Raw genomic sequence first — 19,903 nt, 5'->3', positions numbered from 1 at the left:
ACAGTGTATTTCCCAGACAAACAAAACTACAGGAGTTCACCACCACATGACCAGCTCTGCAAGAAATCCTCAAGGAAGTCCCGCATCTAGAATCCAAAAACCAATAATCACTACCATATATACAAAAGAAAGAATAAACACACTGGTAGAACAAAAACACAAATAAGAAAGAGAAAGAAACTATATCTTATGACCTAAAACAAACAACACTGAAATAATAAAGGGAAAGAAAGGAATGAATGATATATAAAACATCCAAATGAAAATCAATAAAATGTCAGGAGTAAGATGATACCTGTCTGGCTAGGCTAAGGTCTAAAAGCCTCAAAGCACCAATTGTCTAGCTCTTAATTCTGTTTGTGATGCCAATCGTAAAGCTACTCGACCCTGACTATGCCAGTTGTGGTGCTCTTTTACCTGCTGGTAATCCTGCACTGACTAGGCTAATTGTTGAGCTAGGGCTGGGTCTGGAGCCCCCAGACCTCTCAAACCCATTCACAGACTGGTTCACAAACCCTTCATACACCAGGCTGGGTCCCCAGACCCCACACACACCAGGCTGGGTCCCCAGACCCCTTCACACAGGTCTATGAGCTAGATAATTGGACAAAAGGTCCTTGGAAGTCATAGGTTTAGAAAGCAAAGCTGTGCCAGGCAGATGCCCGAGGCCAATGTCTGCCCACCTGCTTCACTCAAACTACTCTCTCCCTCCCTCTCTCTCTCTTACTCTCTCTCTCAAGAAGAACACAGAATAGCAACAAAACTCAAAAGATACATTGGCCCACACGTGCACTAACTCCACACACACACACACACACACACACACACACACACACACACACACACACAGAGTTTGTGAAAAAGATATACCATGCAAACAGGAACCAAAAATGAGCAAGAGTAGCTATTCTTATATCAGATAAAATAGACTTTAAACCAAAAATGATAAAAAGAGACACAGAAAGCCACTATATATAATGGTAAATGAAAAAGGGATCTATCTAGCAAGAACACATACCAATCATAAATACTGTGTACCCAACACCAGAGCACCAAGATATATACAGCAAACACTTTTATACCTAAAGAAAAAGATAGACCCCAATACAATATACAATAATAGCTGGGGACCTGAACACCCTTATCTCAACATTGGACAGATTATCTAGGCAAAAAATCAATAGAGAAACACAGGATTTAAACTACACTTTAGACCAAGTGGAACTGGCAGATATCTACATAACATTTCATCTAACAACTACAGAATATACATTCTCCTCACCAGCACATGGAACATTCTCCAGGCTAGACCACATGTTAGGTCAGAAAGTCTCAAGAAAATTTTAAAAATTCAAATCATTTCAAGTATCTTTTCAGGGCCGAGCCACGGGTTCGGATCCTATATAGGGATGACCGGTGCACTCACAGCACTCACTGGCTGAGCGGTGCGGCCGGTCTCAAAAAGGACAAAAAAAAAAAAAAGTATCTTTTCAGACCACAATGGATCAAAACTAGAAATCAATAACAAGTGAAACTCTGGAAAATATATAAATACATAGAAATTAAACAACATGCTCCTGAACAACCGATGGGTCCAAGAAGAAATTAAACATGAAATCAAAAAAATTATTGAAACTAATGAAAATAAAAACACATCATAACAAAACCTGTGGGATAGTCAAAGGCAGTACTAAGAGGAAAGTTTATTGCAATAAAAGCTTACATCAAAAAAAAAAAAATAGAAAGATTTCAAATAAACAACCTGACACTACACCTCAAAGAACTAGAAAAACAAGAACAATCCAATCCCAAAAGTAGTAGACAGAAAGAAATAATTAAGATCAGAGCAGAACTTAATGAAATAGAGACCAGAATACAAAAGATCAGTGAAACAAAAAGTTGGTTTTTTGAGAAGATAAATAGAAAAACCATTAGCAAGGCTAACTATAAAAAGAAGAGAGATGACCTGGATAACAAAAAGCAGAAATAAAAAAGGAGACATTATAACCTATACCACAGAAATAGAAAGAATCATTAAAGACTATTACAAACAACTATAAGCCAACAAATTTGAAAACTTGGAGGGAATGGATAAATTTCTTGACACACACTAACTACCAGAAATGGACCAAGAATAGAAATCCTGAATAGACAAATAACTAGCAATGAGATTGAAGCAGTAATCAGCAGTCTCCCAACAAGGAAAAGCCCAGTACTAGATGGTTTTACTGCTTAATTCTACCACACCTTTAAAGGAATTAATACAAATTTTCCTGAAACTGTTCCAAAAAATCTAAACAGAGGCTATTCTCCCAAACTCATTCTATGAGGCCAACATCACCTTGATATCAAAGCCAGACAAAGATACAACAACAACAAAAGAAAACTATGGGCCAGTATCTCTAATGAACATAGGTGCAAAAAATCCTCAACAAAATATTAACAAACGGCATACAGCAACACATCAAAAAAATTATATACTGTGATCAAGTGAGACTCATCTTAGGGATACAATGATGGTTCAACATATGCAAGTCAACAAGTGTGATGCACCACATCAACAACTTCAAGGACAAAACCATATGATTATTTCAATAGATGCAGAAGAAGCATTTGACAAAAATCAACATCCCTTCATGATAAAGACCCTCAGCAATTAGGTAAAGAAGGAAAGTATCTCAAAACAATAAAATCTATATATGACAAACCATCAAGAATACCATCCTGAATGGAGAAAAGCTGAAAGCTTTTCCCTTAAGAACAGGAATAAGACAAGGAGGCTCACTCTTACCACTCCTGTTTAACAGAGTATTGGAAATACTAGCCAGAGCAATCAGGCAAGAGAAAGAAATAAAGGGCATCCAGATTGAAAAAGACAAAGTCAAACTGTCCCTATTTGCAGATGACATGATCCTATTAATAGAAAAACCTAAAGACACTACAAAAAACTCTTAGAGTGAATAAACAATTTCAATAAACTTGCAGGATACAAAATCTACATGCAAAAATCAGTAATATTTTTAGATTCTAATAACAAACTAGTAGAGAAAGAAATCAAGAAAGCAAGCCCATTTACAATCGTCACCCCAAAAACAAAATACCTAGTAATCAGTTTAACCAAGGAGGTGAAAGAGCTCTACAATGAGACTACAACTCACTGCTGAAAGAAATTAAGGAGTACAGAAGAAGATGGAAAGACAGTCCATGCTTTTGGATTGGGAGAATTAACATTGTGAAACTGTCCATAGTACCCAAAGTGATCCACAGATTCAATGCAATCCCTTTCAAGATACCAATGACATTCTTCACAGAAAAAAAAAAAAAATCCTAACATTCATATGGAACAACAAAAGACCTCAAACAGCCAAAGCAATCTTGAGCCAAAAACAAATAAATAAATTAATTAATTAATTAATAATAACATAATAAAATAAAAAATAAAGCCAGAGGAATTACACTAACTGACTTGAAATTATACTACAAAGCTACAGTAACCCAAACAGCATGTAGTGGCATAAAAATAGACACTAGAACCAATGGAACAGAATAGAAAACCCAGAAATCAACTCACATACTTATAGCTATCTGACCTTTGACAAAGGCAACATCAATATATATATTAGGAAAAAGACCACCTCTTCAATAAATGGTGATGGGAATATTGACATCCATATGTAGAAGAATGAAACCAGACCTGTACCTCTTGCCATATACCAAAATCAACTCAAAATGGATTAAAGACTTAAATATAAGACCTGAAACTATAAAACTTCTAAAAGAAAAAATAGGGGAAGTAGGACTGGGGAAAGACTTTATGAATAAGATGCTAAAAGCACAGGCAACAAAAGAAAACATATACAAATGGGATTATATCAAACTAAAAGTCTTTTGCACATCAAAATAAACAATTAAAAGAACAAAAAGACAACCTACAGAGTGGAAGAAAATATTTTCAAACTATGCATCTGACAAGGGATTAATATCTAGAATATACAAGGAACTCAAACAACTTAATGGTAAAGAAAACAAATAACCCTATAATAAATGGGCAAAGGAGCTGAATAGGCATTTCTCAAAGGAAGACACACAAATGGCCAACAGACACATGAAAAAATGCTCAACATCACTAAGCATCAGGGAAATGCAAATCAAAACCACAGTAAGATAGCATCTCACCCCAGTTAGGCTGACCATTATCCAAAAGACAGAGTAAGAAATGCTAGTGAGGATGTGTAGAAAGGAAAATCCTCCTACACTGTTGGTGGGACTGTAAATTAGTGAAAAAATTATGGAAAACAGTATGGAGCGTCTTCAAACAATTACAGATAGAACTACCATACGACCCACCAATTCCAGTGCTGGATATATGTGCAAAGAAACAGAAATCATCATGTTGAAGGTACACCTGACCTCCCATGTTTATCACAGTTCTATTTACAATAGTCAAGAGTTACAACCTATATGTGCATCATCAGATGGCTGGATAAGGAAAATGTGGTATACATACACAATGGAATACTACTCTGCCATAAAAAAAATAATGAAATTCTGTCATTTGGAACAACATGGATGAGCTTAGAGAAAATTACATTAAGTGAAATAAGTCAGGCACAGAAAGAGCAATACCTTATGTCCTCACTCATAAGTGGGAGCTAAAAGAATAAATAAATAAGAAAGAAAGATACAGCAATTACAGTAATTCACTGAAGTTTCAAAAGGAGAGAACAGAACAGAACTGAGGCCACCAAAGGTGGGGAAGGGGTAGGGGGAGTGAGTGTAAAATTGATAAAAGGCCACAAAAGATGATTACATTGTATAATGTTGTATATACTAATTATCCTGACTTGAACATCATGTATTGCACACATGTATGGATATTCAATTCTGTACCCCACAGATATGTACAATTAATTATGTTTCAATAAAAACAAAAAACAAAGGAAGTGACACCTACAGAATGGAAGAAAATATTTACAAACCTTACACCTGATAAGGGATTAAAAATCCAAAATATACAAGGAATTCAAACAACTCAATAGGAAGAAAACAAATAACCTGATTAAAAATGGGCAAAAGACTTGAGTAGACATCTCTCAAAAGAAGACATACAAATAGCCAAAATGTATATGAAAAAATGCTCAACATCATTAATCATCAGGGAAATGAAAATTAAACCCACAATGAGATATCACCTCACCTGTTAGAGTGACTACTATCAAAAAGTAAAAAGATAAGTCCTAGTGAGGATGTGAAGGAAAGGGAACTCTTACACACTGTTGGGAGAAATGTAAATTAGTAAAACATTATGAAGTTTCTTGAAAAAATTAAAAATAGAACTACCATATGATCTAACAATCCCACTTCTAATGTATATGCTAAGAAAATTAATGTCAGTATGTCAAAGAGACACCTGCACTCCCATGTTCATTGCAGCATTACTCACCATAGCCAAGATATGGAAACAATTCAAGTGTCTATCAACGGGTGAATAGATAAAGAAATTGTACGCACCCACCCACCCACCCACCCACACACACACACACACAGGTACAAATGGAATACTATTCAGCCTTATAAAAGAAAGAAATCCTGTCATTTGAGACAACATGAATGAACTTGGAGGACATTATACTAAGTGAAATAAGCCAGGCACACAAAGAAAAATACTGCACGATCTCGTTTATATATAGAATCTAAAAAAGTCAAACTCAGAGAAGCATGGAGTAGAATGGTGGTTGCCAGGGTCCTGGGTGGGGGTGTAGGGGGAAGCAGTGAGATGTTGGTTAATGGGTACAAAGTTTCAGTTGCGCAGAATGAAAAATGGTTAAGTATGTGAGGTGATGGATTTGTTAATTAGCTTGATTGAATCATATCACAATATGTACATATATCAAAACATGACATTTTACACCATAAATATACACAATTCTTATTTGTCAATGATACCTTAATAAAGCTGGGGGGAAATCCAGCCTCCTCTCCCATTGTAATTGCACTATTTCAAGTCCTGAGGACATATCACCTAAGTTAGAAAATAGCAACCTCCTGATGGGACTTTCTCCTTCCAAGCTGCTTGACACATTTTCTGAAAAACCACTCTCCTGCTCTGGAACACCGAGGACATCCCTGATAAATAAGTGTAGGTTCTTTGTCCTGCTTTCAACCTCACCTGACATTAGGCAGTTAATTACCCCTATGCTTCCATATCAATAGACAATTTGTTATTCCATGAATATGGTCTATACTTTCTCATCCCTGAATTTCACTAAAACTAAAGAAAATCTAAATTTTTCCATTTCCTTTTTGTCTTGGACTGATATATTTGTAGCAGGAGCTATTTATATAATCTCAGAAAGGACCTATCTCAACACCCAGTCCTGGATAACAAAAACTCATCCTTAAGAATAAATAGATGAAGAAAAATCAACACACACATCAAAAGACATTGTAATTCAAAAGAGGGACCTGTTTGAGAACTCAAGAGCAATAGACTCCTTTTGAAATAAATTAATACAAAAAAAGAGAAAACCTTAGAAAATTTTAATTTGTTTCTCAAAAATATACACAAGGATATGGTATCCATGGCACTGAGGTAAGCACTTTTTAAGATGGAACAAATTAATATCAGTAAAGATTATACAAAGATGAAAAAAAAATTGTTGAATTAAAAATTGCAATAAAGGGGCCGGCCCGGTGGCGCACTGCTACAGTGCGCCGCTTGGGAGCACAGCGGCGCTCACGCCGAGGGTTCAGATCCCACATACAGACCGGCGGCTCACTGGCTGAGCGAGATGCGGGCACAACACCGAGGGTTGTGATCCCATTGCCGGTCCCGGTCCAGTACGGGCGCGACACTGAGGGTTGCAATCCGTTGCCGGTCACGAAAAAAAGACAAAAAAGGAAAAAAAATTGCAATAAAGGGGCCGGCCCGGTGGCGCACTGCTACAGTGCGCCGCTTGGGAGCACAGCGGCGCTCACGCCGAGGGTTCAGATCCCACATACAGACCGGCGGCTCACTGGCTGAGCGAGATGCGGGCACAACACCGAGGGTTGTGATCCCATTGCCGGTCCCGGTCCAGTACGGGCGCGACACTGAGGGTTGCAATCCGTTGCCGGTCACGAAAAAAAGACAAAAAAGGAAAAAAAATTGCAATAAAAACTATAAATTTCAAAATTAGGTATTGCAGAAACAAAAACAAGCCTGAGAATTCTACCAGAAGTAGTCTCTGGATAAAGAAGTGAAAATAATTTTTTTTTTTTAACTGAATGCAAGGTCTAGGAGGTTCAATATGAAGACAACAGAATTTGCAAGAGGAGAGAACTAAATATATGGAGAAGTGATGATAATCAAATAATCTTTTAAATTTTCAAACTCAATTAGGACTTGCAGTGTTCCCAGTAAAAAAGTAAAAAGAGACCAACACCCAGTCCTATGCAAGTGAAAAAAAAGTTACTATGTGGGATCAAAATGCAGACTTCTCCTTTGTGACTGTAAATCTCAAAAGAATCATTAGTCATTTTGATGGCAAAAGATTAAACTTCCTGAGAAAAATTTTATATTCAGTTAAGGTACTGTTTATATGTGAGGTAAAAGTAAAATACATTTTCAAACATGCAAGCATTTGGAAAATATACTAGGAATGCACTTTTCCTGTGAAAATTATCAAAAGATGATAAAATAGTCAGTACTAAGAATAAATTTCTTTAAAAAATGGAAAATCGTTGTATTAAAAAGACTGAAGTTGAGCAATGCTAAGACTATCATGAAGAATTAACTCTGAATTACTTTTAACATTCTTATAAAATATAATGCAAATATCAAAAAATTCTTGAAGGTATGAAAATGGATGTGATTATATGAGTAAAATAATAATAGCTAATAACTTAATCCAAGATTATATCAACAAAAATGAAGAAATAGAGTGGAGAATATGAGAAAAACCAAGGTCAATTTTTGTTTTTAAAAGTGGTGTTCTTGATATTGTAAATAAAGAAAAAAAAAAAAAAAAACTTCCAATTCACTAGAGCAAAAATGAACAAAACAACACTCTATGCAGCAAAATATGTAAACAAGACTACAGTCTAAGCTTCCTGTATTGTTATCATTCAGCTCAGTACCTGCCACTTGATAGGTGACTAATTAATATTTATTCAGTGAATAAATGAATGAATGCAATGAGATGAAAGATCAGCAATCTTAATCAAGAAAATAAATGTGAATGAGCTTGATCTTATTAAAAGATACAGACTTTCAGATTTGGTTAGAATACAAATAATAAGAAACTCACCTAAAATAACATGATGCTGAAAATTTTACATATATTATGAAGTCTTTACATATATTATAAAGGACTTCAAGTCATGTAAGAGATGAGAGAGTAGGCTAGGCTATGATTTTAGGTTCCCTGGCTAGTTCTGTCAGACTCAAATCCTCTATCTCTTCAGTCTGGTCATTAATTTTAACCAAGAGTTTTCTGTCATCCATTTCTTACAGACCTGTACATTTGCTTGTCATCACTGTGACAATAGTTTATTGGTGTATTTCTTTTTACTTTAAAAATGACTCAATCAAACAAGTCCCTGTTGATTTATAAACCAATAAAATATATTCATGTTATCCGTGCTGCCATCCTGACTGAAGTTCATAACTAGGAAAACTTTTCACTTTCCCATTTTATTCCAGCATCTGTATTTAAATTATAAAGATATTATAATGTCAGAAAGGAAATGGGAGGGCCGGCCCGGTGGCGCACTGGAGAGTGCGCCGCTTGGGAGCGCGGCGGCGCTCCCGCCGAGGGTTCGGATCCCATGTGGTGACCGGTTCCCGCTCACTGGCTGAGTGCAGCGCGGGCGCAACACCGAGGGTTGCGATCCCATTGCCGGTCCCCGGTACGGGCGCGACACCGAGGGCTGCGATCCCGTACCAGTCAGTAAAAAAGACAAAAAGGAAAAAAAAATAAATTTAAAAAAAAAAAGAAAGAAAGGAAATGGGCACAAGGGGAAATCTTGCTACCATGGCACCAGAGGCAGTAACATTGCAACTTTGGTTCAAAAGATGCTTTTGTCCTTTTGAAGCATCATTTTCAATGAAGTAAACATGAATCCTGGTATACAGAATTGTCTAGATGCAACAGAAGTTTTGTGCCAAACTGAAAGTGTTTAGAAGAATTAAGTGGCATTTATAATTTAATAAATAATTAACAGCATTTGTAATTGAATAAATTTACCAATGGAAAAAAGATGGCTATCACAGAATCACAGAATACATGAGTTGGAGAGAATGCTTTCAATCCAGGAACATAAATTTACAAATAAAGAATATCAGGCAAAGAGAAGTTATTTACCCAAGATTACACAGTGCAAGTCCTAGATCATAATGTTGCCAACTAACAGAAACAAGTGAAGGAACACAATAAGTACTATTAATTGATCAATTATAGAAGAATGATGTGGTAGTAACATTACAGAAGATGATTGACAATTCAATATGAACATTAAAAAAAAATTTGTTTCTCTCCTTAAATGAGGGTCTAATTGTGTACTTGTGTGTGTGTGTGGCAATAATGTTGGAGAAATACGAAGATGTAAAAAGAGGGTTTACAGAAGAAAGTCAGGGAGACAGAAGGTGGAGTAAATGGACTCCAAGTAACTGGTTTGCCACCTTGCTCAAAAGCTGAAAAGCAGCTTTAATGTAGAGACCCCCCCACTAATAATCTGAGACTTGGTTTTCAGCACCCCAAGAGAGATGTCCCTTCCACAGATCAAAGGCTAAACATGGGAGGTACAGACTACCTCCTTTTTTCCTAGTCTTGGGAGAAAAGCAATTCTGTTGTGGTTTTACCTAGGTGGTAATAGGTCAATGATCCAAATAACAGATAAGTCAGCTCCCTAATCATACAACTCACCTAAAGTAATTGAAACACCAAAGAATTTGCTTTATCTATTTACTATAAACCTGCTGTATTAAATATAAATGTTTTTTAAAAGTGCAGGTTTATGCTTTAGTAATTATTCTAAGAGCTAAAATATATTGAGCTCTAACTAGGCAGGTCCTATTTTAAGCAGCTTTCATACATATTCTCTCATTTAATATCCATAAATGCTCTTTGAGGTAAGTACATTATTCTCCCCAATTTTAAGATGAGAAATCTGGGGCTTTAATGAAGTTCATCAATTAGAAAGAGGTAGAGCCAGGATGAACCCAGGCATTTTGAGCCCCCACACTTAAGGTTCTACAATACAGTGGTTCAGATACTGTTTCAGTCCTCCACTTACTCAAGTGGAGAGTTTGGAGACATTTTTACAATTCCATTTTCCCAGTTTCTGCCTTCTTTGAGTTTATTGACAAAGAAAATTACATTTACGGAATTATAAGAGATCTATTAAGAATAGAAACATTCATCACTCTGGTTTCAGAGCCTAAATGCTGTTCTGTCTGATTTTCAAGGCAATGAAGTAAGGATGGGTGAGATCTTGCCCTCATCTTTCCAGATCAGCAGGGCAGCCCTGGACTTCCATGAATCTGGTTTTCCTGATAGCAGTAATACAAATGACACACATGAAATGCACACACAGCTATATCTCTGCTTCCTCAAATCAGGGAGCAGAACTCCCCACATCACAAAATTCATTCAGTATCTTATTCTAGTAAAAGGTGTAATCAGAAAGAACTGGGCCTTTGTTCTATTTTCTTTTACTTTAGAAAATTGAAGTGGGACTCCTATAAAAATCTACTTTGGGTCCTCCCACCCCCAGACAATAGTGTGAATAACATTTATTTAAACCTGTCTTTGAATTTCAACCTCACTGCAGACAATTTTTCTTACAAGGCAGTCCTGGATTATATCCAGTTACTTGAAATTATTTTCAAAGAAGTGCTAGGTGATGGATTTTTTTATACGTTGTGGGGAAAAAAATCTGAAAAAAGATTTTTGATGAACATACGCAGTTCATCAAAATAATTGCTTTTTAAAAAATGTATCTAAGACATATAGAAAGGACTAAATACTGTCTGGTGTCTGTTGATTTTTTGCAAGCATTTTGCATGCTTTTGTTACAGCCAGCTTGAATTACTGTAATTCTTTGTTTGCAGCTTTGCCAATAGCATTATTACAAAGTTTGTAAAAGTTCCAGGACAGAGCACCAGGGGTGATGCTAGGAACCTGTAAGAACCATGACTGCTTTTCTCATACATCAAAACTTCTAAAATATTCTCTCTTGTCTTTCAACCTAATCTCATTAAAAATGTGGGTTGTGGAATCACAGAAAGTGGTATTATTTAACGTGCCATATGAGATTGATAATAGTGGACATGGAAATTCCCCCTAACTGTCTTGATTAGATTGGTTTTATTTTTATTTCTGGAAATATATGCATTGAAATTTGAGAAAATATTTCTTAAAGTATGTGAACTGTTTAGCTCTTTTATTTCTCACTTTATTTTGTTAAAGTACATTAGTGATATTCCTCTTCAGCATAATTATTTGGTAACGATGCAGATTTCATTGTTAATTTGAAATCCTTTTAAAGGCCCTACTCCATAAATTTTAATTTCCAAAATTTAAAACATTGACTGTCTGACTTCCTCCAGCTGGCTGTCCATTACTCAGAAATGGAATAAGGAACAATACAGTAAGCTATCAGTGAATGTATTTTTCTCTTTCCAGGAATAGATCTTTGGCCTAGGGACCATTGAATCTACAAAGTACTAGCAGATTCAGGAATAGTTTCTAGGTCTGACTTTTGGCTCCATCACTTACTAACTGTATGACCTTGAGTAAGTTACTTCAATTTTCCTCACCCCAATTTTCTCATCTATAAATAGGGGAGAATACCACCTGTCTCAGGATGATGACAAGGATTAAATAAGTGAATGCAGGTAAAATATTTAGAAACTGTGCCTCCTACCGCATGAGCACCTGGTAAGTATTAATTGTGGTTGTTACAATCACAAGAATTTTTTGTCCTCCTAATGCAATTCTATAGCATGGTCTTCTTTCCTTAAAGGAGAGGCAGACGGTAGCCATTCCCAGGTTTATAATAATATTTGTAATCTAGAGCAGGGTCAAGAAACTATGGCCTGTGGGTCAAATCCAGTCCACTGCCTGCTTTTGTAAATAGTCTTGTAAATTAGTTTTATCAAATATATCCATATTTATTCATTTACATGGTGTCTATGGCTGCTTTTGCACTATGACGGCAGAGTTGAGTAATTGCAACAAAGATTATATTATTATCTGGCCTTTTACAGAAAATGTTCATTAATCCCTGATTTAGAGTAAAACAAAGTTTTAATGTTTATTTGAAGGTCAGTGAATGACAGGATGGGAGAATATTTGAACTTGTACCCAAGACCATTGCTTTTGCTCTGTCTCTGCTGTTGGTTGCTATATGGATCCAAACAAGTCACATTAATGTTTCACAACTCAGGTTCTTCATTCATGAGAACAAATAAGCACACATACGAGAGAACTTCAAAAAGTACATGGAAAAATAGAATTAAAAGATAATATGAATCTTGCCATAAACTTTTTGAAACCCCCTCAAATAAAGTGATCGTAATTTTCAACTTACAAAATTAGTGTACACTTTAAGTAGAATAATGTGCATAAATGTGCTTGGTCAAATTTCAGTTACTAAGCAAATTTGGGGCACTAATCACTGACTGGGTTACCAGATCAATTCACTCATTTACCTTTTTGGTGACAAAGTCTGGTAACAAGTCTAAACTTGCTTTCTCAGGCTGGTTCTGGGCCCAGGCCAGTGCTGTGGCCTCCCTTAGCTGGCAATGGATAATTTCTCCCCAATTTGAGTCTTTAGAATAAAGAATTTGGTTATGGGATACAAGGAACCTATGATTAAATAATTACTTTCTTTTCTCTCTGAAGGGTCATCGTTAAAAAATAGTACTTTCCAGCCTGTGGCATTGATGCTGCATACTCAGCTGTACGGGGCCCTTTGCCAGCTGGCCTCTTTGAATCCATGAAACGCGGTCCTGCATTTTGTTGTCACAGTTTGTTCACTCCCTGACAATTTTGCATTTCTGTCCCAGGGCTCTGAGGTTCACTCCTTTGTATTTCTCCCTTCTTGCTGGGCTTTGACTCTTTTCTTTATTGGGTAGAACTTTCTCTTGTGTCTAATCTCACCTTTATCACATTTACTGCCTTAAAGGAAAAGAAAATAGCCCACAATTGCTTTTTTTTTTTCCTGAAAACTTAAGATCCTGATCCCTTCTCTCACCCCAGACCAAGCTATGAGAAGGAAACGCAGTTCTGTCTACAAAGCAATGGGTTTTTCTCTTACATGCAACACCCTCCATCCTGTTCTCCTGGATAGTGCAGTGTGGTTTCTCTATCATTACTCTGGGTGTCACACCAAGAAATTATTAAAAACCTGCGATTTTAGAGAAGAGGGGAATCATACAGATAAACCCTGTAGATAAAGTGTGACCAACGATGGCAGGAGACTTTTGGGAACCCAAAAGAAGAGGAAGAGCATGGCAGAGCTTCCCACATGTAAAGGTTCTTTAATAACTCTTCTGTCTGAGCTGTGTTATCACTTAGAAAAGGCAGAGGTTTCTGTTCTTCAGATTTGCAGTAAATAAAAAGTTTTTATTTTGTATCTGCTTATTACCAATTATGATTTTGACAGGTTATGAACATTATATTAGATTATTATTGTGTTATAAACATTTGGTTCCATTTTTCCAATGAATGTGGTAATACACAGATCACTCGATTAATCACACACTAAGCGCTAAAACTAAACAGCTCAGAAATATTTAAAATTCTGGCTGGAAAAGTCATTTACTCCAACAGATATGCATAAATATTTTTAAAAAAACAACAAAAAAGTGCTATTATGCTCGATCCCCTGAATTTATTGGCTGAAACTCCTCAAGGTCAACATTGGAAAGAAAATAGAGTTTCAGGTCATAAAGAAAAATTATCAGGCCTCCATAATCACATTTACACTGATATAGTATAAAAATGCAAAACAAAAAAACAAATATTTTCACATACCATGCCCCCCGCACCCCCACTCCAATATCTTTAATAGCTAAAATTATTTGCTATTCTGGTCAAATTGCTGAAGACAGTAACTTATAAAACTACCATAAACAATTAAATTTAGTTCTGTTCTGCTCTTCTCTTCGAGTCCCCTGAAATGGGAGGACACTCAGTAAATATTAATTTTCCATAGTAGTTCAGAAAACGGACTTTAGAATCAGACAGCCCTGGATTTAAATCCTAATTCTACCATTCATTATATGTGACCTTGGACACTCAAAACTTAACTTCTCTGTGCCTCTGTTTCTATATCTGCAAAATTAGGATCCTAATAGCAACCTGATAGCATTGCTATTGGATTAAATGAGATACATGTAGTCACAATGAAATATTATATTCATACAGTTGTCAAAATAAGTTAATTACAGCCATACCCAACAACATGAATGAATCTTGGCATTATAATATTAAATAAAAAGGGAAGTCCTTGGGGCCGGCCCGGTGGCGCACTGCTACAGTACGCCGCTTGGGAAGTGTGGTGGCACTCCCGCCGAGGGTTTGGATCCCACATACAGACCGGCCGCTCACTGGCTGAGCGAGGTGTGGGAGCAACACCGAGGGTTGCGATCCCGTAGCCGGTCCCGGTCCGGTACGGGCGCGACACTGAGGGTTGCGATCCATTGCCGGGCACGAAAAAAGACAAAAAAAAAAAAAAAAAAAAAAAAAAAAAGGAAAGCCCTAAAAGATAACTTACAATTACTTTTTTAATCAAGTTAAAAACAAGAAAAATAAAAAAAAAATTCTTTCCTATGAAAGGAAAGCAAGAGAATAATAAATACGGGGTTCAGGATCATGATTACCTCAGGGCAGAAAATCAGGGGATGAAATGGGGCTGGGGAACTACGTAGTTAGGTGTATATTATTGTCAAGGTCCTACACTTTGTTTAGAGTAGGAAATGACCTGTTTATTATTTTATTTAAAAATAGCTAAATAGAGTGGGGTATAAAAACAGTTTCATGAATAGTGACACTGAAAACAAAAATGCTTCAAGAAAAAATATCTCTGAAGAGAAATAAAACAGCAAAAGGCACGTGATGGTCTCTATGGTACTTTTGAATAAAAAATTCTATGAGCATTTTCAGGTTCGAAGATGCACTGAGTAACTAATGAATTAGGTGTAGTGACTGTTCCCCTAGTGGCTAGAAAGTGTTAGTGCAACTTTAGCAAAAGACTAGAATGCTGGGAATTATCTAATGATCTGGAAGCCTAGAGACTGCTTTCTCTCTCTCTTTGTCTCTCTCTCTCTCTTTGTCTCTCTCTCTCTCTCTTTGTCTCTCTCTCTCTCTCTCTCTCTCTGTCTCTCCATATCTGGTGCTGGTTAATGTCTCTCTGTATGATGGTCTCTGACTCTATTTCTCTTTGTCTCTTAAATCCTTTTAAATTTGTTCCTAGCATCTAGATGAAAATGATGTTGATGTCAGTGTACAAATATCTATGGATGAGATATTTGGGTAAGTAGGTTTATACACAATTGTAATAACAAACATCCTGTTGTTTCCAATTATTATTATGTAACACATTTGGATTTATAATGCTAAGAGATTTCTATCCCTTATGAATGCACCACTACAGAAAGTAGAAATAATAATTTATGTATGTAAACTCATAACCCCATGAAATAAATACTATTGGGAGCCCATTTTACAGAGAAAGAAATTGAGCCACCAAGGGATCATACAATAAACACAACTGAAGTTTGCACAACTGGACTGGGATTTGATCTAATCCCAAAGCTGAAGCCATTAATCAGTTTACTAAAGCAGCAATAAAGATGTAATAGAGAAAAAATACATTTCACAACATCCAGCCCACTAATTATCAGGATGCTTTATAAGGTATACGCTAAGTTCAGATAATGCAGAGGCAAGTATCTGCAGACTCTATCTCCCTGCAGTGGGGGTTAGGATGGGACAAGATGTGAAATAGCAAATCATCTAGGTGTTAGATTTTATACCGTATAACCTATTTGCCTTGACAAAACACTTTCATTTAACTTTCAATTTGATCTTGTCAATTAAATGGCAGAAGAGGAGGTTTTCAACCAAAACAGTGTACAGGTGTGTAATGCAGATAGTTTAGTGGGAAGTACTGTGGTCTTACCTTTGATGGTGCCTCTTCCTAGGTTATGCAGGTGAGCAAAGAGAGCCCAGCTATCTGGCAGAGGGAAGGTGAACACATGTGACTAAATTCTCTGACAGATTGCTGGATGATTGCGGGGCGGGTCACATTAATAAAACCTGGTCCTAGAAGGTTTTGAGAAGAAATAGTTGCTTGGTTCCAAGAAGTTCTTTCCTTCTTGGTTTTCCTCTTTCTCCTCTTCAAGATCTTTCATGCTGGAAAGCTTCCTGCCACCGAATTCATATTCTATAAGCCCAAAACCTCAGGCTGACACCAGCCAAAGCCCAACTAATCACAGCATTTAAAGGAGGGTTCAAGCACTGTAAACTAGCTTGGGCAATAAGGGAAAACATTCAAATGATAAACAGATTTTGAATAGATAACGTGTGAACAATAGAAACAAATGAGAAATGCTTCTTCATGGACATACAGTGAAAAAGAACACAGCTGTGTTGCTAAGGCGGCTTTATTCTACAATAGAATGATACCTGTAATATAGGAACCTCCTTTACTTTATTTCTTCCCTCCATAAATAGTTGACTTTTTATATGTAAAAATTATATTTCCTTTTGTTAGCATTAATGGCCTTCAATTAAATCATGTGCTTTTATCATATCAATTTATGGAAGTATTTTTAGCCACGTTATTTATAGAACATTTAGGTCTGTCTTTCAGAGTCTCCAGTAATCTTCAGTGTTTGCTGATCTGCTTTTAATTTATCAAAGTCCTCCCTAAACAGGCGCTGCACAAAACACACAAGCAGCAGAGATTTCCCCTACACAATGTGTATTTGATATGCTTAATGTTCATCTTTATACACACACAGACACTGGCATATAAGAAATGTGGAGGGTGTCTATAAATTCAAGGAAACATTTAAGTGCACAGTGATACATAGATACATGGGTATAATACTTTATGTACTTGATAAATTTTTCATCCCTATCATAAAGAAAGCTTTTTATCAACTTTGATTGTTTTTTTATTACCTTAAAGTATTGCAGTTGTTTCTCAGCATTCATTGTTCCTTCCTTTTCTTGTCTCAGACAGGAATTGAAGATGAAAAGCTCTGTATCTCTTAGCCACCCTTTCAGCTCTTTGATCCTGACCTCCAGCTGCCTTACCAGGCTTCCGCTTTCAGGAGAGAGCAGGTCACGTGGACCCGGCCCACTGTGCCCTGCCATTGTGTCCTGGATCTTCTCTCCTAGGGTTTTCTAATGCATCAGATTAAAAACACAAAACGAAAAAATAAAACAACAAAAAGCAAAACAAAAACACAGATTAGTTTAGGTACCAAAAACACATCACAGTTTGGTTGGTAACAAGAGCCACCTGGAAGTGTCCAGCTGTACCTGCCACCTCACTACTGACATTCAGTTCCCATTAGCTCGCTGTTCCATTTGGGATTTGAATTCTTGCACCGTGTGTGTTGTTCTGACTGCCAGTGGATGCTTAATAAGACCTCATGCACTTATAGTTTCCTTTAACAGAAAGGAGATTTGGCCCAAAAGTTCACATGGTCAGATAAAAATTCATTTGAATTTTCATGATGGGGGTTTACAGTAAAACATTTTCTGCATAAAATGTTCAGGAGATAGAAGTCTGAGTTTAATCAATATACGAAAGAGGCCAAGAGTAGATCGTGCATGGAGAATTTAATTCCTTTCTTTGTTTTGTGAACTACAATTCCTCAAGCCATATGACTGAGGGCTTTTAGAAGAGGTAGCCTCCTTGGTGCTGTTGTTGATTTTAACTGACTTGGAAATTGTTCAACCCCACAATTCTTTCCACTTAGCGTTTGTGGAGGATAGACTTTCTAATATAGGTGTTAAAATAATCCCCAAATCACTGTGCTAGAGGCTATTTTAGATTAACCACTATGGCATGAAGGTGTCATGGGGGAGAGCTGTTTTTTTTTTTTTTTTTCCTTTTGGTGGAAAGCACTCACGGAATCAATAGGATTTAATCTATAATGATGAATTAAACCTACAAAAATAAGCTTTAAAACACAAATAAAATTAAGTCAACAAACATTCATCTGTTGTGTAGTGTTCTGTAAATAGTATCTTTAGGAGATCGTAACAGAAAAATAGCCTTTCTTGGCAACCCCCTTGTATTTTCATGGTGCAAATATTGATAATTTGAAGACCCTCAGTGGAATCCAGATTTAGCTATTGTTTTTATGCTGTAACAAAAGTAGCAGCAGGAGGTGAAATCAATGCCCTTGGAGGGTAGGGTCACAAAAAAGAATTTATTGCCACTTTTTTGTTCTGGAACAGTTTGCAATCATAAATTCTTCATAAACAGAATACTTCAGAGAATGGTCCGTCTTCATAAATATACGACAGAGGACATCAATTTCATTTAATTCACAATTTGTGTCAGCACAGCAGATGCCAATGCCTGCCTTGATAGGGTTGTTTAATATGCAATTGAGACAGAGTAATATGCAGCACAGGGGACAAAATTTCACAGATTAAACTGTACGCACCACTGACATTTCATTCTAATGTATTTCCATTCCACACTGTTCACCTTAGATGAAAGTAATATTAAAAACCATATCCCTCTATTTTACTATTGTTAAAAGTTAAAATCCTTGTCTTTAATTTTTTTTTCATGCCAATTAAAATGTAATCATGCCAATTAAAACAGTATGCCTGGTGGTGTTAGTGTGGCACAGGTTTTGTTAAAATCTTCCCTCGCCCTACTATGTCCCCAAATCATGACAAAACTGCATATTGTATCTGAATTTTGTCAAAATGGCAACCATTTTTTAAAGTATCTGATTCATAAAGAATAGCTAAATATTGTTTCTTTTTTCAATATAACGTTGATCTAAAATTGTTGTTGAGGAAGCACTATACATGCCATACTTAAATAATTTTCTAAAAAAGATTATTGTTAGTTATTTATCAAATTAGCAATAGCTATATTAAAATACAAAGTAAAGAGACTATCACTTCATCAAGCACACAAAGTTGCTGTTCTCATCTATTTAGTAAACAACCTTTTAAAGTGTCATACATTAACCACATTTCTCCTTTCTGAGAATCAGTACAATTTGGTAAGTTCTGATTTAAATCACCATATTATGAGAGCCATTAATTACTATTAAAAAGCAATATAACAATAGGATAGAGTTAAAACTTTTAACATTTCAAGTTACTTTGCACAACTGCAGAATGTAGTGAATTTAGATGAGAAGCAAAGACTTAAACTTACAGTCTTTTAATCACTTAGATTAAGCATGGCATAAACTGAATACTGGCACTCCTCCAAGTCATCAAGGTACATGGAGAGCTTTTTATTCAAAATATTTTTGGAGTATTATTTCTTTTTTAAAAAAAAGTCTTAAGGCAGAAAAATGGAAGGCATGCAAAATTATGCTCCATAACTGACACCACCCATACTTAGCTGTTATAATTAATCATTTAGGTAATTGACAAATTCAGCTTACCCTTGATTTGAAGTGAAGGCAATTTAGGAGAGAAGCTGATAAAAAAATACAGTTTAACTTCTCTCTCTCAGCTGTCTTCCAACAAAAGGACAGAACTGTCTCCTGCACAGTGCCATCCTGGTCTCTGGGTAACAGAATCTCTATATTGCCTTTTTGCCAGATTCTTGCATCTCAGTCTTTGGCTGAGACCCAGCCCATCATTGCGTGAAATGAATTACATGAAACTTTTTTTTTTTTTCCTGGCTTTTGGTAAAA

At 36.2% G+C, this 19,903-nt stretch overlaps 1 protein-coding gene across 1 annotated transcript in view; it reads right to left on the bottom strand.

Annotated features, from left to right (window-relative positions):
• AKAP6 (A kinase (PRKA) anchor protein 6) overlaps positions 1-19,903 on the bottom strand; it is a gene marked incomplete at its 5' end in the record, with an annotated part of 135,099 nt that overhangs the window by 69,151 nt on the left and 46,045 nt on the right. The window contains one exon of the mRNA XM_008589697.1: positions 17,178-17,402. Coding sequence (XP_008587919.1) covers positions 17,178-17,402 — 225 coding nt within the window. The remainder of the gene's footprint in view (positions 1-17,177; positions 17,403-19,903) is intronic.

Source organism: Galeopterus variegatus, unplaced genomic scaffold, assembly GCF_000696425.1.
Source record: "Galeopterus variegatus unplaced genomic scaffold, G_variegatus-3.0.2 Scaffold5595, whole genome shotgun sequence".
NCBI classification, from domain to species: Eukaryota; Metazoa; Chordata; class Mammalia; order Dermoptera; family Cynocephalidae; genus Galeopterus; species Galeopterus variegatus.
Note: the sequence above shows the minus strand (reverse complement) of the source record. Positions and strands in the feature narration are given on the sequence as shown.